This window comes from Eschrichtius robustus, chromosome 4, assembly GCF_028021215.1.
Source record: "Eschrichtius robustus isolate mEscRob2 chromosome 4, mEscRob2.pri, whole genome shotgun sequence".
NCBI lineage: Eukaryota > Metazoa > Chordata > Mammalia > Artiodactyla > Eschrichtiidae > Eschrichtius > Eschrichtius robustus.
The window spans coordinates 138,248,231-138,271,504 of record NC_090827.1 but is presented as its reverse complement, the minus strand read 5'-3'; the positions used below and the strand labels follow the sequence as shown (position 1 = coordinate 138,271,504).

At 35.0% G+C, this 23,274-nt stretch overlaps 1 protein-coding gene across 1 annotated transcript in view; it reads left to right on the top strand.

The window, feature by feature from the left end:
- Positions 1-21,856, top strand: part of MFSD8 (major facilitator superfamily domain containing 8) — a 42,051-nt gene extending 20,195 nt beyond the window's left edge. Inside the window, exons 5-12 of the mRNA XM_068543421.1 lie at positions 639-752; positions 2,937-3,081; positions 3,803-3,858; positions 7,360-7,468; positions 14,961-15,095; positions 18,279-18,382; positions 18,470-18,717; positions 20,467-21,856. Coding sequence (XP_068399522.1) covers positions 639-752; positions 2,937-3,081; positions 3,803-3,858; positions 7,360-7,468; positions 14,961-15,095; positions 18,279-18,382; positions 18,470-18,717; positions 20,467-20,673 — 1,118 coding nt within the window. The 3' untranslated portion in view covers positions 20,674-21,856. The remainder of the gene's footprint in view (positions 1-638; positions 753-2,936; positions 3,082-3,802; positions 3,859-7,359; positions 7,469-14,960; positions 15,096-18,278; positions 18,383-18,469; positions 18,718-20,466) is intronic.
- Positions 21,857-23,274: the final 1,418 nt, after the last annotated feature.

Here is a 23,274-nt window from a genome sequence, read left to right as displayed (position 1 = left end):
TATCCTTCAAGATTCAGTTCAAGTTCCACCTCTTCCATGAAGCTTTCTTAGGCTACACTACCGCTTCTCCAACATGTCTCTGGCATTTGCTTATATACTGTTTTGCACTGTTTTCATCCCTTATCACCAACTAGCTAGTAAACTTAGTGTAATTAGAGACAATTTATGACTTTTGAAAATATTCTCTAGCCCCTAGCAGAGTCTCTTCAACATAAATGCTAAGCAAATTTTTTTGACTTAAATTTTTAGGATTTCTTTTTATAAACATGCAGAGTGTGTAGCATATTTCTTTTAAAATAGTGTAGCAATTAGTAGTACTCCATTCACTCAATGCTTTCTCGGTATTTAATGATGAAAAAAGTTTAAGTTTCCTGTATGCCATTTTTTCATTCATTCACATCTTTAACTGTGTTTTCATTTTACTAAAAGTAATATTTTCCATTAATTGATACATTTGTTCACTATACATGCCTTGTATAATCATAAAGAGGAAGCAGTAACTATGTTGTAGGTTAATATTTCTTCTTCTGTATAGAGCCAGAAGTTGAATTAAGTTGAATTAACTTAATTAATTAAGTTGAATTTTTATAAACTGGAGAATATTTTCTTTTACTTTGTATTATTGTGTCTTTTCTTAGGAAATGTAGCTGTTATTAGATCATATATTGCTGGTGCTACCTCTCTTCAGGAAAGAACAAGTTCCATGGCAAACACAAGTGCATGTCAAGCATTAGGTTTTATTCTAGGTCCAGGTAGGTGCTCTTCACTTATCATTACTTGGATTTGAATTGGGAAAACTTTTGAGGTTCAAATGTTAGATGCAATTCAAGTATAAAACCTCATGGCTGAAGGCAAAGGGAGGGAAACTGATATTTTTTGATCTAGCAGTGAGGCTAGGCTCTTTATATGTGTTAACTCATGTTCCCTAAATTAAATGTTATTAGTCCCACTGTACAGATTAACACAAAGGCATAGAGAATCTAAGTAAATTATCCAGGGTCACCCTGATAGTAAATGGGAAATATGAGATTCAAACCTCACTGTCTGATTCCAAAGTATACATTCTGTCAGATGATCATTTAGCTTAACATCTCAGCAAGAGTTTGCTTTTTTTTTCCTGTTTATGAGAAACAAAATTCTTTTAATTGAAGGATTTGAGGAAAGTTATAGGAGGTTTTTTCCCCTTTTGCCTTTTGCCCATACCTTCAAGACTTTTCTAAGGTTGAAGAAAATGAAAGAGTTTAAAAAAGATTTACTAGTCTCTTCTTCTTTCCAAGCTTTCATACTTTAATGAATATAAAAATATATTAATGAGATTTAATATTTCCCTAAGGCCAATTAATTTTCTGCTAAATGAGTAGAGAAATTAATTTTTTATGCCTAGCATAACTTTGAAAAGCCATATAATTGGCCCATGCTTTTAATATTGCAGTTATAAATAGCATCAATTTGAATCCAACTCAGTTTACTTCATCATTAACACCCCAACCTCCAGTTTCCATTACTTCCATTACTTCCATTACTTCGCTTCAACAGAAGAAAGCCTAATTCATCATTCACCAAAATCTAGTATTTTAGTTCAGTGTTCTGGAATAAAATATAAGCAGAAATCTAGAACAGTTGAACCTATTGCCTTATTATATACATGAGGGCATAGTCTGGGTCTTTTTAAACTTACCACTCTACCCTCAGTTTCTAGCACAGTACCTGGTGTAGGCTTAGGTTCTCAGTAAATATTTTGGCCATCTAAAAAGCATTTTAAAGATTATTCACGGGGCTTCCCTGGTGGTGCAGTGGTTAAGAATCTGCCTGCCAATGCAGGGGACACGGGTTTGAGCCCTGGTCTGGGAAGATCCCACATGCTGCAGAGCAGCTAAGCCCGTGTGCCACAAATACTGAAGCCCGTGCACCTAGAGCCTGCGAGCCACAACTACTGAAGCCTGCGCCCCTGGAGCCCGTGCTCCTCAACAAGAGAAGCCACCTCAATGAGAAGCCCGCGCTCGCCTCAACTAGAGAAAGCCCGCGCTCAGCAATGAAGACCCAACGCAGCAAAAAATAAATGAATAAGTAAATAAAATTTAAAAAAAAAGATTATTCACTAAAACATTTTGTATTAAAGATGAGTAAATGTAGGCCTGAAAAGATTAGATGACTTTTCCAATAATAACCACATCAATAAGCACAAACATTTATTGACTGCTTACTATATACTAGATGCTGTTCTAAGTGCTTTAGGTGCAGTATTTTACTTAATCCTCACCCTAAGGTTGCATGTAAAGTCCTGGCAGAACCAGATATAGAATCTAAATCAGGAGAGCAAACCAATACTTACCCAATCTGATTTTTGCCACAGATCCAAATTGAAAATGATATTAAATATATATAATTTAAGTACCATATACACAGTAATATTTTAAAATATTGAGTTAAAATGTGACAGTTTCTTATAATGAAATTGATTAAACTTTAATAATTTACTTATGGAGGAAATTATATAATTTAAATTTTGTACAGAGATGTATTTTAAAAAAAGAAAATACTGACAAGTTATGTTAGATATAATCCTTTGTGAATGCCTGTACATCAGTGCTTCTCACCCATTTTTTATGTTATTGTCCCCCTAAGGAGGCTTTTTAGGCATTTCTTTCCTAATCACGCCATCCCATGAAATTTTTTTTTTCCATGAAATTTTAATACCACAGATCTATATTGTATGTGTTTTATGTACTGTATGCATATCTGTGCTTTATACAGAAAAAGAGTAAATGTTTTGCCTCTCCCCACCAAGAACCAATTTTCTTGCCCCTGTTGAGATGTCTGATGCAGATGGATGCTTCCATACATTACTTCCAATTCTATGGTAAATATTTCTCACATTTATTTTAGCCTGTGCCTCCCATATAATAATTAATCTGTATACATTTTATTTTAATAAGTTTTTCAGACTTGTTTTGCGCTCATTGGAGAAAAGGGCGTGACATGGGATACCATTAAGCTGCAGATAAACATGTACACAGCACCAGTTTTACTTGGCGCCTTCCTGGGAATTTTAAATATTATTCTGATTCTTACTGTATTAAGGTAATTAGATAGAAATGATAAAACTTCTCTTGTAGATTGTGAAATTAAATAAGCATTATCATTGTTGGAGAATTATTATTTCTATGATGTCTTTATTTGGTTTATGATGTCTAGTTGTGTTCATATTTTCTGATCAGCTAATGCATGTGGTACTGATAACTAAAATAATAGATGATGAATAAGAACAGATTATAAGGTCTTTAAAGATTCAAGGTTTGGTCTTGGTTTACTAATGATAGGTTTCTAAGTAGGGGAAATGGCATGAAAGCAACATTTTAAGTAGATTAACGATTAGGTTCAACCTTAGATACAAAAGTTACTCGTAATGTGTATCTCTTTTCTTTTATATATTAGAAAAAATTTTATAAAACTACAGAAGTTTTGTTACTTTATATTTCTTTGGAGTGTTTTATCCAAGAGTCCAAAATGTTTATAACTCATGTTAAAAATCATTGGAAAACTTCAAATACTGATTAAGGCAGCTCATGTGTGCTTTTGGATGAATTGAGGGTTTTTTTCATTTTATATGATAATATAATAATAATTGTAACTTGTATTTTGAAAATTTTATTGGTTATATATCATAATAATTTCATTACTCAGAAGACAGTAAAAGAAACTATACCAGAATGTGAAAAAATAGAAAGCTAGTAATAAATTTAAACTATTATCTATTATACTAAGCCTTTCATGGATACAATATTTATGTTTTTCTTTTAAGAGAACATCGTGTGGATGACTCAGGACGACAGTGTAAAAATATTAATTTTGAAGAAGGTACTATTAACCTGTTTGACTAAATTACTATAATATTACAAAGTGTTTCTAATGATTCTATCTCTTTGATATTCACTTGAATTTTGTCTCTGAGGACAATACAATGGGTAATTGGGGAAGATCTTCAAAGTTGAAAGTTAGCTAAGTTGATTTTTTTTAAAGGCATGCCTATATCAGTGATTTGGTGTGCACAATTGGTAAGGTTAAAACTATTGCTAAAAATCACTTCATCTTGTTTTCAAAAAGCCAGTATCCTAAAATCCTTGAGATCTTTGGAATGATTTCAGTATTATTGCTACCAAATGTATCTTTCTGTTTCAAGTATTTCTTTATTCACTTAATCATGGGAATAAGTAGGGTTTCTCTTTTGTATTTTTATTCTTTTGGTATACTCTACAAATGCACATTTTCATCCTTCAGATCTTTCTCTGACTCATAAATAGGTACCCAGTCTGGTAAGTAGGTATATTTTACTAAATAAACCATTATTTAAGTACTCCTAGTTATGTCCTCCTTGGGGATTATCCCCCCATGCAAAAGAATGCAATTTAGTCCTTGCCCTCAAGGAGTTTATAAAGTTTTGGAAAAGGCACTGTTAATTTTACCAAGTTCTTTGATAGACATTTTATTTAATTTTTACAACAAAACTGGTGGAAGGAAAAGTTAAAAGTAGTCGGAGAGCAGAGTGCTGAGGAGCTATAGCAAATTTTGAACAAAGGAGAAGTATGACGATAGTCAGATTGCAAGTGAGGCTAATCCAGATATGTAAAGGCCTGAACTACAGCAGTAACTGAGAATGGAGAAGGGATGAGATATGAGCTTTTGAAGAAAAAAAAAAAAGAAGATTCTGACAGATTGGATAGGGAATATTAAGGAATGGAGGGGGTTGTTGAAGATGTCTGCTGAGGTTTGATTCTAAATAATTGAAAGAATGAGAGAAGAAGAATTTAAGAAGGGACACTGGCTGAAAAGATAAGATGATTTCAATTTGGTTCAAGCCAAATATAATGCTACCCTAGAATAACTAAAAAATTCCAGAGGCATCTGTAATTTTGGCAGTAGGGATCAAAGCTAGAGATAGAAATTTGGGAATCATCTAGTGAAAAACACTACAGCAACAAAGAGAGAGTGAGAGAAAGGAGGAAAGGAAGGGGTAGATGAATCAAGTGTGGCAAAATATTGTTGAATCTAGGGCATAGATGGATAAGGATGTGTTTGAAAGTTTTCAAAATTAAAAGAAAGAACAAAAGAAAGAACGAGTGGTGAGGAAGTGCCAGCAGTGGGTATAAGCTACTCTTTTGAAAAGGTGTAAGTTAGGATGCTAACTTAAAGGACCTATCTCTCTACCTCTTTAAGGGTAAAGAGAATGAGCAAGTTAAAGAGGGTGAGGTTGAGGGGCTGAGAGAGGGAAGATACACAAGAAATCTTTCATAAGTTGAAGGGGATAACCATATAGATCCTTGCTTTATTGACTAATATGCTTAGAAAGCACCTGGGAACCTTGTTAAAGTGCAGAGTCTGTTTCAGTAGGCCTGGGGAGGGAGAATCTACATTTATAACAAGCTCCCATGGGAACTGATGCTGCTGGTCTATGAACCACACTTTGAGTAGCAAAGACATACAGCTACATTGTCCAGTGTGGTAGCCACTAGTCACATTTGGCTGTTTAAACTTAATTACATTTAAGAAATTCCTCATTCTCATTATCTCACTAGCTACACTTTTTTTTTTTTTTTTTTTTTTGGCTGTGTGGCGTGGCTTGCAGGATCTTAGTTCCCTGACCAGGGATTGAACCCGGGCCACATCAGTGAAAGCGCCGAGCCCTAGCCACCGGACCTCCAGGGAACTCCCACACTAGCTACATGTCAAGTGCTTAGTTAATGGGTATGTGTGACTAGCAGCCAGCTGTCCTGGACAGTAGAGAGAAAGAGCATTTCCATCACGTCAGAGTTCTATTGGACAGCACTGCTCTAAAACACAAATGAGAGTTTAAAACGGAGAGATCTGTTTCCTTTCATAAGATTTCTAGGTCCTTCAAAATAATTTTTATAAAACAAAGATCATTTTTAAATTTCAGTAAATGTTTAGATAAAACATATCAAGTTGTTCCTATTATTAAAGGTGTTATCATGGGATAGGATTTAATTTCCAATTACACAGTTTTTTAATCAATATGTAGTGTTTTCTTAAAATTCTTATAATTAGGATACCTAGTCAGTTCCCACAGTTTAGGATGCAGCATTTCTGAGTCTCCCCACTAAAGCTAGCACTGGTTGGAGGCTGCAGAAAACTAACCACATATGAAGTAAACTCCAGTCTAACTTGGGGCAATGTTGATATTTGATTCAAAGGAGTAAGGACTGGCTTCTAGGTGGTGATTGAGAATCAGGGAGGTCTATCCAAAATAATTCAAGGCCCACAGGGACCAGAGTCTACCCCAGAAAAGGAACTGGACAAAGGTGTGACTGGTTTTCTTTGTGTGAAAGGGAGGTCATAACCCTATGTCGAGTGTCCAAGGTGCTTAATTGCCCCCAAGTATAGCAGACTATTTTCAAATCTCACTTACTATTGGAGGAAGAACTCCTCCTCAGGTATCCTGAGATACAAAGGCAGGCACTATAATGAAAAAATTACAGACATTTACTGTGTCTTAGGAAAATCACCCCCTGCCCCCACTTCTGCTACACATGCACTTAAAGATAACATACATTCTTGTATTACTTGCCTGGTTTACTCTGAATAAGTGAGTAAATTATAAAGTAGCATGATGGATATGTATACATACATGTATCAATATATGGCTTCACATTTCTCAATTACATCAGATACAGCTTATATTGAGTGTGTTACTTAACTATACAGTTCAAGATAAGTGAATATCTTAACTCATTTGCCTTCCTAATTTATAAAACCACCATCAAATCTTGGTAGTTCTTTGCAAAAAATATAAATGATAACGTAAGGACTTAAAAAAAAATTGTGGCTAAAAAATAAGGATATTTACTAATAGTAATTCCACGTACTGTTGAAATTCAAAATATATATCCATTGAGGTGAATCATAGAACTGAGAACTTATTTAATAAACTATTTGAGGTTTTCATGAAATACGTGTAAATTTAAAATTTAGGTAAGGTAGAAAAAAATCTGCAACTGAAATTTAAAGCAAATTTAGTATTTAGTATGAGATCATTTTATAGAATTCTATGGACATACATTTCTGTTTTTGGTTGGGAGACGCCAAATAGAAAATCTGAGTATTTCCTGTAGGTAACAGAATTGAAGTGTATGTCCTGGGAAGAAAATTCACTTTAATTTTAAATGCCATTTAAAAGTTATTTCTGTTATGTAAATTGTTAACTTTTAAATTGCTTTGAAAGCCTAAAAAAATGATTTTAAATGTTTAGTCATTGAATTTGCTACATATAATTTTTACACTATTTTAGTGTCATAAGAAAAATTAGTTGTGTAGGTAATATAATTTTTCTTCTGTTTACTACAGCAAGTACAGATGAAGTTCAGTTCCCCCAAGGAAATATTGATCAAGTTGCTGTTGTGGCCACCAATGTTCTGTTTTTTGTGATTCTGTTTATCTTTGCCCTTTTTGAAACGTAAGTTTTTTTCTATTTTCATCTAAATCTGATTGTGTGAGTAACCTATATTTCTTAATTCAGTATTAATCAGGAATATAGATGTTCTCAAAAACCTTATGTAAGGCGTATTTTTCTTATCATGATGTAAAAAGCATATATAAATTTTTTGCCTTTTAACTTGCATGTAGTTAATTCTCTGCCTGTAATCTTACTGCCTTATCTTCCTTCCTTATAAGGGAGTCTGTTTCACTGGTCTTTCTCCCTTTCCTCTGAGTTTTATGATAAATATACTTATAAACCTTTGTGTATTAATTTAATTTACTTTAAGCTATATAGCTCCCTACATATGTATGTTGGGTTCAGTCTAGAAATTTTAACTCTGTTTAAGCCCTGATCCTGAAAAAACCTAGTATATTACAGAATCTCTGCCTTGTGTAGGCTTTGTTGACCATTAGTTATCATATGGCTTTTTTTTTTTTTAATTGGAGTATAGTTGCTTTACAGTATTGTGTTAGTTTTTGCTGTACAACGAAGTGAATCAGCTATATGTATACATATATACATATATATGGGGCCTCCCTCCCACTTCCCCCACGATTCCACCCACCTAGGTCATCACAGAGCATTGAGCTGAGCTCCCTGTGCTATATACAGCAGGTTCCACTAGCTATCTATTTTACACATGGTAGCGTATATATGTCAATCCTAATCTCCCAATTCATCCCACCCTCCCCTTCCCCACCGTGTCCACATATCCATTCTCTACATCTGCGTCTCTATTCCTGCCCTGAAAATAGGTTCATCTGTACCATTTTTCTAGATTCCACATACATGCGTTAATATACGATATTTGTTTTTCTCTTTCTGACTTACTTCACTCTGTATGACAGACTCTAGGTCCATCCACATCTCTACAAATGACCCAATTTTGTTCCTTTTTATGGCTGGGTAATATTCCATTGTATATATATACCACATCTTCTTTATCCTTTCATCTGTTGATGGACATTTAGGTTGTTTCCATGTCCTGGCTATTGTAAATAGTGCTGCAGTGAATACTGGGGTGCCTGTGTCTCTTTGAATTATGGTTTTCTCCAGATATATGCCCAGGAGTGGGACTGCAGTGTCATATGGTAGCTCTATTTTTAGTTTCTTAATGAACATCCATACAGTTCTCCATAGTGGCTGTATCAATTTACATTCCCACCAACAGTGCAAGAGGGTTCCCTTTTCTCCACACTCTCTCCAGCATTTATTGTTTGTAGATTTTTTGATGATGGCCATTCTGACCAGTGTGAGATGATACCTCATTGTAGTTTTGATATGTATTTCTCTAATGATGAGTGATGTTGAGCATCTTTTCAAGTGCCTCTTGGCCATCTGTATGTCTTCTTTGGAGAAATGTCTCTTTAGATCTTCTGCCCATTTTTTGATTGAGTTGTTTGTTTTTTTTTTTGATATTGAGCTGCATGAGCTGTTTGTATATTTTGGAGATTAATCCCTTGTTGGTTGTCACTTTGTTTGCAAATATTTTCTCCCATTCCATGGGTTGTCTTTTCATTTTGTTTATGGTTTCCTTTGCTGTGCAAAACCTTTTAAGTTTAATTAGGTCTCATTTGTTTATTTTTGTTTTTATTTTCATTACTCTAGGAGGTGGATCCAAAAAGATATTGCTGTGATTTATGTCAGAGAGTGTTCTATCCATGTTTTCCTCTAAGAATTTTATAGTGTCTGGTCTTATATTTAGGTATTTAATCCATTTTGAGTTTATTTTTGTGTATAGTGCCAGAAAATGTTCTAATTTCATTCTTTTACATGTAGAGGTCCTGTTTACCCAGCACCACTTATTGAAGAGACTGTCTTTTCGCCCTTGTATATTCTTGCCTCATTTGTCATAGATTAGGTGACCATAGGTGTGTGGGTTTATCTCTGGGCTTTCTCTCCTGTTGCATTGATCTATATTTCTGTTTTTGTGCCAGTACCATACTGTCTTGATTACTGTTGCTTTGTAGTATAGTCTGTAGTCAGGGAGCCTGATTCCTCCAGCTCCATTTTTCTTTCTCAAGATTGCTTTGGCTATTCGGGGTCTTTTATGTTTCCATACAAATTGTAAAATTTTTTGTTCTAATTCTGTGAAAAATGCCATTGGTAATTTGATAGGGAATGCGATGAATCTGTAGATTGCTTTGGGTAGTATAGTCATTTTTACAATATTGATTCTTCACATCCAAGAACATGGTATATCTCTCCATCTGTTTGTGTCATCTTTGATTTCTTTCATCAGTGTTTTATAGTTTTCTGAGTACAGGTCTTTTGCCTCCTTAGGTAGGTTGATTCCTAGGTATCTTATTCATTTTTGTTGCAATGGTAAATGAGATTGTTTCCTTAATTTCTCTTTCTGATTTTTCATTGTTAGGGTATAGGAATGTAAGAGATTTCTGTGCTTTAATTTTTATCCTGCAACTTTACCAAATTCATTGATTAGCTCTAGTAGTTTTCTGGTGGAATCTTTAGGATTACCTATGTATAGTATCATGTCATCTGCAAACGGTGACAGTTTTACTTCTTCTTTTCCAATTTGTATTGCTTTTATTTCTTTTTCTTCTCTGATTGCCGTGGCTAGGACTTCCAAAACTATGATGAATAATAGTGGTGAGAGTGGACATCCTTGTCTTGTTCCTGATCTTAGAGGAAATGCTTTGTTTTTCACCATTGACGGTGATGTTTGCTGTGGGTTTGTTGTATATGACCTTTATTATGTTGAGGTAGGTTCCCTCTATGCCCACTTTCTGGAGAGTTTTTATCATAAATGGGTGTTGAATTTTGTCAAAAGCTTCTTCTGCATCTATTGAGATGATCATATGGTTTTTATTCTTTAATTTGTTAATATGGTGTATCACATTGATTGATTTCATATATTGAAGAATCCTTGCGTCCCTGGGATAAATCCCACTTGATCATGGTATGTGATCCTTTAAATGTGTTGTTGGTTTCTGTTTGCTAGAATTTTGTTTAGGATTTTTGCGTCTATATTCATCAGTGATATTGGTCTGTAATTTTCTTTTTTTGTGATATCTTTGTCTGGTTTTGGTATTAGGGTGATTGTGGCCTTGTAGAACGAGTTTGGGAGTGTTCCTTCCTCTGCAATTTTTTGGAAGAGTTTGAGAAGGATAGGTGTTATCTCTTCTCTAAATGTTTGATAGAATTTGCCTGTGAAGCCATCTGGTCTTGGACTTTTATTTGCTGCAAGCTTTTTAATTACAGTTTGAATTTCATTACTTGTGATTCATCTGTTTATATTTTCTAATTCTTCCTGAATCAGTCTTGGAATGTTGTACCTTTCTATGAATTTGTCCATTTCTTCCAGGTTGTCCATTGTATTGGCATATAGTTGCTTGAAGTAGTCTCTTATGAGCCATTGTATTTCTGCGGTGTCAGTTGTAATTTCTCCTTTTTCATTTCTAATGTTACTGATTTGAATACTGTCCCTTTTTTCTTGATGAGTCTGGCTAAAGGTTCATCAATTTTGTTTCTGTTCTCAAAGAACCAACTTTTAGTTTTATTGATCTTTGCTATTGTTTTCTTCATTTCTATTTCATTTATTTCTATTCTGATCTTTATGATTTCTTTCTTTCTACTAACTTCGGTGTTTTTTGTTCTTGTTTCTCTAGTTGCTTTAGGTGTAAGTTTAGATTGTTTATTTGAGATTTTTTCTTGTTTCCTGAGGTGAGATTGAATTACTATAAACTTCCCTCTTAGAACTGCATTTGCTGCATCCCATAAGTTTTGGGTTGTCGTGTTTTCATTGTCATTTGTTTCTATGTATTTTTTTAAATTTCCTCTTTGATTTCTTCAGTGATCTCTTGGTTATTTAGTAGTGTATTGTTTAGCCTCCATGTGTTTGTGTTTTTTACAGTTTTCTTCCTGTAATTGATTTCTAATCACATAGCGTTGTGGTTGGAAAAGATGCTTGATATGATTTCAGTTTTCTTAAATTTTCTAAGGCTGATTTGTGATCCAAGATGTGATCTATCCTGGAGAATGTTCCACGTGCGCTTGAGAAGAAAGTGTATTCTGCCGCTTTTGGGTGGACTGTCCTATGAATATCAATTGAATCTTTCTGGTCTGTTGTGTCATTTAAAGCTTGTATTTCCTTATTTATTTTCTGTCTGGATGATCTGTCCATTGGTGTAAGTGGGGTGTTAAAGTCCCCCACTATTATTGCGTTACTGTCGATTTCCCCTTTTATGGCTGTTAGCATTTGCCTTATGTATTGAGGTGCTCCTATGCTGGGTGCATAAATATTTATAATTGTTATATCCTCTTCTTGGATCAATCCATTGATCATTATGTAGTGTCCTTCCTTATCTCTTCTAACAGTCTTTATTTTAAAGTCAATTTTATCTGATATGAGTATTGCTACTCCAGCTTTCTTTTGATTTTCATTTGCATGGCACATCTTTTTCTGTCTCCTCACTTTCAGTCTGTATGTGTCCTTAGGTCTGAAGTGGGTCTCTTTTTTTAAATTATTTTAATTAATTTATTTATTTTTGGCTGTGTTGGGTCTTTGTTGCTGCACGTGGGCGTTCTCTAGTTGTGGCTCGCGGGGGCTATTCTTCGTTGTGGTGTGTGGGCTTCTCATTGCAGTGGCTTCTCTTGTTGTGGAGCACGGGCTCTAGGCACGCGGGCCTCAGTAGTTGTGGCACATGGGCTCAGTAGTTGTGGCTTGCGGGCTCTAGAGTGCAGGTTCAGTAGTTGTGGCTCACGGGCTTAGTTGCTTAGTGTCATGTGGGATCTTCCCAGACCAGGGATCGAACCCCTGTTCCCTGCGTTGGCAGGCAGACTCTTAACCATTGTGCCACCAGGAAAATCCCTGAAGTGGGCCTCTTGTAGACAGCTTATATATGGATCTTGTTTTTGTATCCATTCAGCCAGTCTTTGTCTTTTGGTTGGAGCATTTAATCTATTTACATTCAAGGTAATTATCGATATGTATGCTCCTATTACCATTTTCTTAATTGTTTTGGCTTGTTTTTATGGGTCTTTTTCTTCTCTTGTGTTTCCCTCCTAGAGAAGTTTCTTTAGCATTTGTTGTAGAGCTGGTTTGGTGGTGCTGAATTCTCTTAGCTTTTGCTTGTCTGTAAAGCTTTTGATTTCTCTGTTGAATCTGAATGAGATCCTTGCTGGGTAGAGTAATCTTGGTTGTAAGTTTTTCCCTTTCATCACTTTAAATATATCCTGCCACTCCCTTCTGTCCTGCAGCGCCCTACTTATGTATGTTGGGTTCAGTCTAGAAATTTTAACTCTGTTTAAGCCCTGATCCTGAAGAAAGCTAGTATATTACAAAATCTCTGCCTGGTGTAGGCTTTGTTGACCGTTAGTTACCATATGGCTTTTTAAAAAATATATTTATTTATTTTTAAAACTATTTATTTATTTATTTATTTTGGCTGTGCTGGGTCTTAGTTGCAGCACACGGGATCTTTTTAGATGCAGCATGCGGACTTCTCAGTTGCAACATGTGGAGTCTTAGTTGCAGCATGCGAACTCTTAAAGTTGCAGCATGCAGGCGGTATCTAGTTCCCTAACCAGGGATTGAACCCAGGCCCCCTGTGTTGGGTATGCAGAGTTCTACCCACTGGACCACCAGGGACGTCCTTTGTCATATGGCTTTTTAATTTTTAAAATACCTTTCCATTATATTATTAAAATAGTATATTCTTGTAAATATTCCAAACACTACAACTGTATTTCCACATCCACTTCTTTCCCTGGAGGTAACCACTGCTAATACTTCAGTGTGTGTTGTTTTGAAACATTTTTTTCTATACAACTGTAAGTATTAAGGGGTGTGTGTGTGTGTGTGTCCTTTAAACCAACAAGAATATGTGATATTATCATTTGACAACTTGGTTTTTTCACTTTTCGATATCTTGTAACATTTTTATGCCAGTACATTTTATGCCAGATATACTTGATTTTTTTTTTTTAAATTATTGAGATACATGGAATTTTTAGCTCATCTGATTTTGGGGGTATTTATTTTATTATGGTAAATATACATAACATAAACTTAATATTTTAACTTCTTTTTTCAATTTAAAGGATATAATTTATTCTCTTGTATATTTATTTCCCATTTTTGAACCATGTTATTGGACATGTATTAAACTTGTAGTCTGCTATGATTCTTAGAGCTTTTCTGCCATATTTTCTTTTGTTTTTATTGAGGCCAGATTTGTATATAATAATGTATTTGTTTCAGGTGTACCATTTTAATTACTTTTAATTGCACAATTCAGTGGCATTAAATACATTCACAGTGTTGTGCAACCATCACCACCACCCATTTCCAGAACCTTTTTATCATCCCAAACAGAAGTGCTACACCCATTTATCACTAAGTCCCATTCCCTCTCACCCAGCCCCTGGTTTCCTCTATTCTCCTTTCTTTCTTTATGAATTTGACTATTTTAGGTACTTCATATGAGTGGAATCATGCATCCTTTGTCATTTTTTGTCTTGTATGTTTCACTTGGAATGATGTTTTCAAGGTTCATCCATGTTGTAGCATGTGTCAGAATTTTATACCTTTTTATGGCTGAATAATATTCCACTGTATTTATATACCAATTTTGTTTATCCATTCATCTGTCAGTGGAAATTTGGGTTATTTCCATCTTTTGGCTATTGTAAATAATGCTACTATGAACATTAGTGTGCAAGTATCTGAGTCCCTGCTTTCAGTTCTTTTGGGTATATACCAGGAAGTGGATCATATGATAATTCTATGTTTCACTTATTGAGAAACGAGTGAACTATCTTCCAAAGCAGCTCATCTGATTTTAAAATTAAAAATGGTGATTTTTTTTAAAAGAATGAATATTTGGAATATTTTAAAATTCCTTTCTGTAGCCAGTTAACAGAAGGAGACAGAAAGTAGGAAAAGAAGCTTGGCAAGGAAGGAGACAGATAGTCATATAAAGGAAGAGCAGCATTCGGAGGTAGGGAGAAAAATATGTACATTCAAAAATAGGTATGAAAGAGACAGAGGAAGAGAAAAAAAAAATCCCAGAAGTTTCTAATAACTTAATCATAGTAAGTGAATAACTTAATCATAGTAACATTATTTCATTGAAAAGAGACCTGTTTAAATCAAAATACAACCATGATTTTTTAATTATATTAGAATGGTAGGAATTGTGGTTGGTTTGTTTCCTTTTCCTGTTTTTCAAACTTTTTGCAATGTTGGACATGTTACTTACATAATTACAGTAAATATTAAAAAATAAAAATGCAAACAGCCAAACTTAGTAGCTTGTGCATGTTACAACAAAATGTCCTTAAAATGTTTTAAAATTTTTGTTTATGTAGATCTGGTGTCATTGTTAAAAGGGATGCAGATTCTTGAATGTGTTGGTATCACTATTAAATCTTACTATTTCAACTTTAAGTAACAATGCCTATGATTGAAATAAAATAAGAATAATTTCTTTTTTATTTTTCTTAGCATTGTTACTCCATTAACAATGGATATGTATGCCTGGACCAGAGAACAAGCTGTGTTATACGATGGCATAATACTTGCTGCTCTTGGAGTTGAGGCAGTTATTATTTTCATGGGGATAAAATTACTTTCCAAAAAGTAGGTTATTTGTCTTTGGTTTTATTTCAAGTCCTTTTTTGTTTTAAAGTGAAACATGAAATAGAGCTAATGATGTAAATGAATATATTAGTAAAATAATATAAAGCTTTTCTGTCATTATGTATGAGTTTTAGTCCTTGAATATTTGCAAACAGATTTAAAATTTATTAAGGGAGCATATTTCTATACCATGTAGTATGTTCTTTGGTAAAGCAAGATATTTTACAAAGTGAATAATTGTCTTCTAATGTATCTTTTGTATATTATGTTTTATTTAAAGTATTTCTATAAGCGTATTTCATAAAACATTGTTCTGCTGTGAAAGGTTAATGGTTAAGTCTGGAAAATTCTGGTTAAAATCACCAAACTTCTTTACTCTAAAATTTCTAAATCTTCAGTATATATACTATATCACCTTCGTGACAAGAGTACGTAGCATTTCTCAAAGTTAATTGTAACTTTGATCACAGAACACTTTTTTAAAGAAGCATTTTGTAAAAGTATAACTGTAAAGAACACACTAAGGAAAATACTTGTATAAAATTAAGTTCATTCATATAGTCTGGAGTGGGACATTAGTTGATGAATTCAGACAGTTCTAACGATTTAATTATTCCTAAAATATTTTAACAATACTTTAGAACTTTAATAAAGTTCTAAAATCAATTAACAAATATTGAGTCAGTGTGTAGGGTTAGGTGTTATGGGGAATACTACAAAGATTCCTATCCTTATAGAGCCAAGTAGAGGGGCCAAGATACAGATACAGACATAGACATAGATTCATATTCAAAGTTAAATAATAGTACATGCATTACATCCTGCTACAGAAGTAGAGTGGTCCTGCTGATAGGCATTCTTACAGATTATCCAATTTCATGTCCTTCAAAGAGCTTGTATTCTACTGGGGGGAAAGCTAATAAACACAAATGTGAAATCAGGTCATGGGAAGTACTATGAAGAATAGAGCAGAGGAAGAGAATAAAAAGTGGCAAGGCAGGGTTGGGAGAGAGGGGATGTGTTGTTTTGATTGGCTGCTCAAGGAGGGCAGCTCAAACGGAAGTTACATCCAAGCAGAGACCTCAGTGAAGTCAGAGAACAGCCATGCAGTGGCCTGGAACTCTCTTGCCCCAGAAGACTGAGCTTCGTACATTTAAGGAACAAGCAGGAAGGCCATTTTGGCCAGAGCAGAATGAGAGAAATGGCAATGGGAGAAGATCAGGTTGGAAAGATGTGAAGCCTTGTAGGTATTCTGAGGGTAATGGGAAGTGTTGGGTTTGTTTGTTTTGTTTTAGGAATCTTTGATCTTGTTTGTATATTTCATTTTAAAAATTAATTAATTAATTAATTAATCCGTTCATTCTTGGCTGCGTTGGGTCCTCGTCGCTGCGCATGGGCTCTCTCCAGTTGCAGCAAGCGTGGGCCACTCCCTGCCGTGGTGTGCAGGCCTCTCATTGCAGTGGCCTCTCCCGTTGCGGAGCATGGGCTCCGGGCGCGTGGGCTTCAGTAGTTGTGGCATGCAGGCTCAGCAGTTGTGGCTCACGGGCTCAGCTGCTCCACAGCATGTGGGATCCTCCCGGACCAGGGATCGAACCCACGTCCCCTGTATTGGCAGGCAGATTCCCAACCACTGTGCCTCCAGGGAAGTCCCTGTATATTTCATTTTTTGTTATGGAAAATTTCAAACATATGCAAAGGTATAGAGAGAATCATGTACTGAATGTTTAATATCTATTACCCAGCTTCAACAATTATAACCTTGGACAATCTTGATTCATCTATACCTCCACCTACTCCACACTGCCTATCCCCTACACCTGGATTATTTTGAAGCTGATGTTAGACATCATTTCATGTCTTCTATAAATATTTCATTAACTCTAAAAGTTAATGATGACAGCATTATCACATCTAAAAAAATTAACAGTGATTTCTAAGTATCATCAAATATCCAGGGAGTATTCAAATTTTCTCCACTGTCTCAAATTTTTTAAAAAATTTGTTTTGTTTTATATTGTTTTATTTCACAGCTTACTCACTTGACTCAGGCTCTTAACGTTTCTTAAGTCTCTTTTAATCTATAAGTTTCTTTTCCATCTCTTCCATCTCTCTCTTTTTCTCCCTTACAAATTGAAGCAACCAAGATGTTTGCCCTATGGTTTCCCACATTTTGGATCTTGCTGAATAAATCCCTGTGGTGTCTTTGTTTTTTAATATTTCCCTATGTTTACTATATTTCTTGAAAATTGGTACTTAGATCTAGAAGCTTGATGAGATTTGAGTTCAGTTTTTTTGGCAAGAATGTTTTATAGGTGGTGGTATGTGCTTACATCAGGAGAAATGTGAAGTTTTGTTTATCTCTTTTTATGATGTAAGTGGCCATTGACCATTCCTTAGATCCATTAATTTATTAATAGATCAATGCAAAATGCTGGTATTTTAATTCTATCATTCCTTTATTTATTTGCTGGAACACTTTGTATAAAGAGAACTTTTCCATCACTACCTATTTGGTTATCCTGAGGTACAGTTTTTGTAGGAGAAACAGGGTGATCCTTTCCTTTTATTAACTGATTTTTAAAATAATGAGTGGGTTCCCTAACATCCTCTAAAAATGACCAAGAGTATTTTATTTTAATATAGTATGAATTTATAAATAACATTTTTATGTGTTTCAAGCCATTGTCATTACTGTTCTTTTTGGTGTTCACGTTGTCATATTTTTAGCCAGTTTCCTCAAATTGGCCCTGGGTCCTTTTTTTTGGCGGGGGGGGGGGGCACCCACGCTGTGAGGTCTGCAGGATCTTAGTTCCCCGACCAGGGATCGAACCCGTGCCCCCTGCAGTAGAAGCTCACAGCGCTAACCATTGGACCTCCAGGGAATTCCCTCTGAGTCCTTCTAATCATGACTGAGTAGTCACTGGTAATTTCTGTTCTTTCTGGTATGATAAGATGTCCAGGCTCATCTTATGTATTTTCTGCCCCAGACCTGACATCAGCCAGTTTTCAGAGGAGTCCTGGTTCCTTTTAGTGGGAAGTTATATTTTGCATTCATTTTAATTAGTGTATCACTAAAAGTATCAAGATATTATTTTATTTATAGTTTTAAAAATTCTAAAAGTAATGAAACTATGTTGTAATACAATGTTTCATTTTTTAATTACAGTTTCTGTCCTTTAACAGGGTTGGCGAGCGTGCTATTCTACTGGGAGGACTCATTGTTGTATGGGTTGGCTTCTTTATCTTGTTACCTTGGGGACATCAGTTTCCCAAAATACAGTGGGAAGGTATAGCTATACATAATTCTATAATGTTAGCCCCTGTTATTCATTTAAATTAACAAGTAATACACTGTACTGATTTTGTTCTTACAGATTTACATAATAATTCAATCCCTAATACCACATTTGGAGAAATAATTATTACTCTTTGGAAGATTCCAAGAGAAGATCACAATGAAGGACCAACTGGTTGCCCAGTTGAACAAGCCTGGTGCCTCTACACCCCCATGATCCATCTGGCCCAGTTCCTCACATCAGCTGTGCTAATTGGAATAGGCTATCCATCCTGCAATGTTATGTCATATACATTATATTCAAAAATTCTGGGGCCAAAACCTCAGGTGAGTCAGCTAGCATGACACTGCAATTGCATGAGGTATACTTGTAAGCAGTCTTGTTTTTTGCTACCATTCTGTATTTTTTTTGTTTTGTTTTTGGCTGTGTTGGGTCTTTGTTGCGTGGGCTTTCTCTAGTTGCTGCGAGCGGGGGCTACTCTTCGTTGCAGTGTGTGGGCTTCTCACTGGGTGGCTTCTCTTGTTGTGGAGCAAGGGCTCTAGGTGCACAGGCTCAGTAGTTGCGGTGCACGGGCTTAGTTGCTCCGCGGCACGTGGGATCTTCCGGGACCAGGGCTCGAACCTGTGTCCCCCGCATTGGCAGGCGGATTCTTAACCGCTGTGCCACCAGGGAAGTCCCTGTAATCTGCTTTTTTAAAGAAATATAACAATACGCTGTAAATATTCTCCCATGACATTTAATTTTCTTTTAGGGAATTATTTTTAATGGAGACATATTCCATCTTATGTATGTACCATCATTTATTCAGTCATTTTCCTATTATACATTTACTTATTTCCAGGTTTTACTTGTGACTTTTCTTTTTAGTAGCAGTTATTTAAATGGCAACAAAATGAAAATAGTACCTTCCTCTTTATAAAAATTAAATTGATAGTTTTACATTTTCAAGGTAGAAATTAGTGCTCTATTGAAATAAAGCAAAGAGAAAAAAATTTTAACATCAGTGTTTCAAAGCTATAATAATAGGTAAAACATTTTGGTAATTTCTAGGTTTTTTAATCTATAAAGTTATATTTTCACATTTTCAAAGTCAAGAATAAAAGCATATTAATTACAAAAACAATACATGATGGTTATAACAAAATTCAAGTAATTTGAAATGTGTATAGCAGAAAAGGAAGGCTCTCCATACCTCCATCACACTAAAGTCAACCACTGTTTACTTCATTTGTACACGTCACGATATTTTTTATGCCTTTTCAAACATATCCACCCTCATGCCTTTTTAAAAAAAGATAAAATGAATTATATCTCATGTATATAAACCTTTTTTACATCTTGGATTTTTTTCCCCCTTAACAACCCATGGCCTTCTTTCCATGTCAATGCGTATAGAGATGTTATTCTTGTTATAAGATCTTATTCTGTATAAGACCATATTCTTTTAAGCAACTGTTTAGCATTCCATTTATTAAATGTACCATAGTTTATTTACTTAATCCACACTTGACAGACAGGTTATTTACAATTGGAGGATATTAAAAATAATGCTGCATTGCACATTCTTGGGTATATTGTATGGGCTATAGTTTTGGATACAGTAGTTGGAGCAGTGACATTGTGGTATAGCGGAAATTAATACAGTGGAGTCAGCCAAACAGGGCTTCATATCTCTTGGATAAGTTACTTGAATTTTCTGAGCTTTAGCTTCCACATTTGTTAAGTGGGCATAATACCAATCATAGAAATTTGTGAACGTTGGAAACAATATATGTAGAGCACCTGACACAGTGTCTGGAAAATAGCAAGTACAGAATAAATGGTAGCCTTAAAAAGTAAATTTATGAATCATTTCAGCAGACAGTGTTTGTTCTTTTACACTTTTATTTTCCTAAACAGTATATCAAATAAGTTTATTGCTCATTATTTGCTGTATTTATAGAGAGGTAGTTTATATTTAATTTAAAAATAACGGAGGAAGTGATTCTCGTGTTTGTCATAGTTTGGTAATATTAGCATCATTCTTGCTTTTCAAATAACTACACCTGAGTATCAGTCTGCTTCTCCCCCAACAGGGTGTGTACATGGGCTGGTTAACAGCGTCTGGAAGTGCAGCACGGATTCTTGGACCCGTCTTCATCAGCCAAGTGTACGCTGCCTGGGGTCCACGATGGGCTTTCAGCCTCGTGTGTGGAATGGTGGTGCTCACCATCACACTTCTGGGTGTGGTTTACAGAAGACTCATTGCTTTTTCTGTAAGGCATGGAAGGATTCAAGAATAACCTAGCTAAGACTGTGGTGGAAAGTACCTGCTGTGTGGAGCTTTCTCTTTTAAGGCTCTGCTAGACGATTGCTAAGAGTCAGTTTCCTAAAGTCAGGTTGCAGATATTGCATATGTTGAATAACAAGAACATATATTGAACAAAATAGGGAATTCTATGTGTAATTATGAATAGCAAGATAATATAAAAATTCTGGATCATAGTTTCCTTATCTCAAAAAAGAAATAGTCTTCATATGACATTTTTTGCAGGGTGGCATAAAGTCATGAGTGAATAGACAGTGGTCTATAAATGTGAAGTTATACTCAAGTCAAACTGCAGAGGCGTCATTAAAATAACAAGAGAATATCTATGCAGTGAAATCATAAGGAGAGTTCTGTATGAATTACCTGTAATAGAATGAAATTATAGAAATTGTTTACCTAAATAGAGGTACTTTTATTCACAGCTATCTCCTTTTTATTTATTAAAAAATGCATTTTCTGTTATAAAGTTTTCCTTATGAAATAAAATCATGACTGTTAAATTTTATACTTACCATGCCTGCCATCCTCCCTTAGCTTCTATAAGTCATGATTTTTAATACTACACTTTCCGTCTTATTTTAGTTCAGGATCTTACTAATTAACCCCTAAGTTAATGGATGTGTATGAATAATGCTCATATTTGAGCAATAAGAGGATTAAGAGATTAAGATGGATTCTGCTACCTGTAATACAGATAACTACTTTTTTCTTTCAAGTCCTAATAAATAATTCACTTTAGAACCATAAGCCAGATATGTGTTATTGTATACATATACTGAACAGCAAACTGTTAAAATTATTGGCATTTTCTAATTCCCTTAAATTCTAGAGAAAAACTATTACCTTATTTATTTTTTCTCTCTCAGTAGTGGTATGGAAGAGCCAACGGTTTTCAATCTGTGTCTGCATAGCTACTCAGAAATGCAGAATTTTAAATTTGGATAGGCCCCGACAGCCCCAATATAGGCAGGCTAAATCTGAGGTAAAATAGCTGTAATCTAACAGTTTACCGAGTTTACTAGAAATTGGCTAAATCACACTATGTATACTTAACTACCTCACATAAGTTGAATGCTGCTAAAAGGGACTAGTACAGAACTATGTATATGGATAATCAGTATTATGCAAAAATATTTCTAAATACTTTTCCAAATGTTTCCTACTCTAAGTTATAAATATTTTCAAATCTAAGAGTAAACACTATAATTTGCACTTTATATTGTTTGTTGTACTTTTTTTGGGGGGGTGGCTTGAATAACAAAAATTTTTTTTTCATAGTTCTGGAAGCTAGAAAGCTTTGAGATCAAGGTGTCAGCAGGGTTGGTTTTTTCCGAGGCCTCTCCTTGGTTTGTAGATGGTTACCTTTTCCCTTTGTCATTTGTTTTTTTCCAGCTTTATCAAGATATAATTGACATATAACATTGTATACGTTTAAGGTGTACAACATATTGATTTGATACTTTTATATATTGCAAAATGATTACCACATAGCATTAGCTAACACCTCCATCATATCACATAATTACCGTTTCCTTTTTCGTGGTGAGAGCATTTAAGATCTACTCTCTTAGCAACTTTTAAGTATATAATACAGTGTTATTAACTATAATCACCATGCTGTACAATAGATCCCTAGAACTTATTCATCTTATAACAGGAAGTTTGTACTCTTTGACCAACATCTCCCCATTTCCTTCACGGCCTAGCCCCTGGCAACCATCATTCCACTCTCTGCCTCTAATAGTTTGTCTCTTTTAGATTCCACATACAAGTCATATCATATAGTATTTGTTCCTCTCTTTCTGACTTACTTCACTTAGCATAATGCCCTCAGGGTCCATCCATCTTGTCACAAATGGCAGGGTCTCCTTTCTTATGGCTGAATAATATTCATACACACACACTTACTTACATTTTCCTTATCCATTCATCTGTTGATGGACACCTAGGTTGTCCATTGTATCTTGGCTGTTGTGAATAATGCTGCAATGAACGTGAGAGTGCAGATATCTCTTTGAGATCCTGCCTTCATCTTCTTTGGATATATACCCAGAAGTGGAATTGCTGGGTCACATGGTAGTTCTTAATTTTTTGAGGACCCTCCATACTGTTTTCCATGGTGGCTACACCAATTTACATTCCTATCAGCAGGGCATGAGGGTTCCCTTTCTCTACATACTTGCAAACAGTTGTTATATTTATCTTTTTGATAGCCATTTTAACAGGCATGAGGTGATATATTTCATTTTGGTTTTGATTTGCATTTCCCTGAGGATTAGTGATGTGGAACACCTTTTCAGGTACCTGTTGACCATTTGTGTGTCTTCTTTGGAAAAATGTCTATTCGGATCCTCTGCCCATTTTTAAATCAAATCGTTTGTTCTTTTGCTTTTGAAGTTTGCGTACTCTTACATCCAACTTCTCCAGCTCTAAAGAAGGCTTAATCTGACAGAAATCATCCTATGATTAAATTTTAAAGATTTTCACTTTTCTCTGCCCCCATAGTAAGATTCTGCTTCATTTAGATTTATCAGGGCCATAGCCAGGTTTCTGGCTCTTTGGGTAAGTCCTGTGA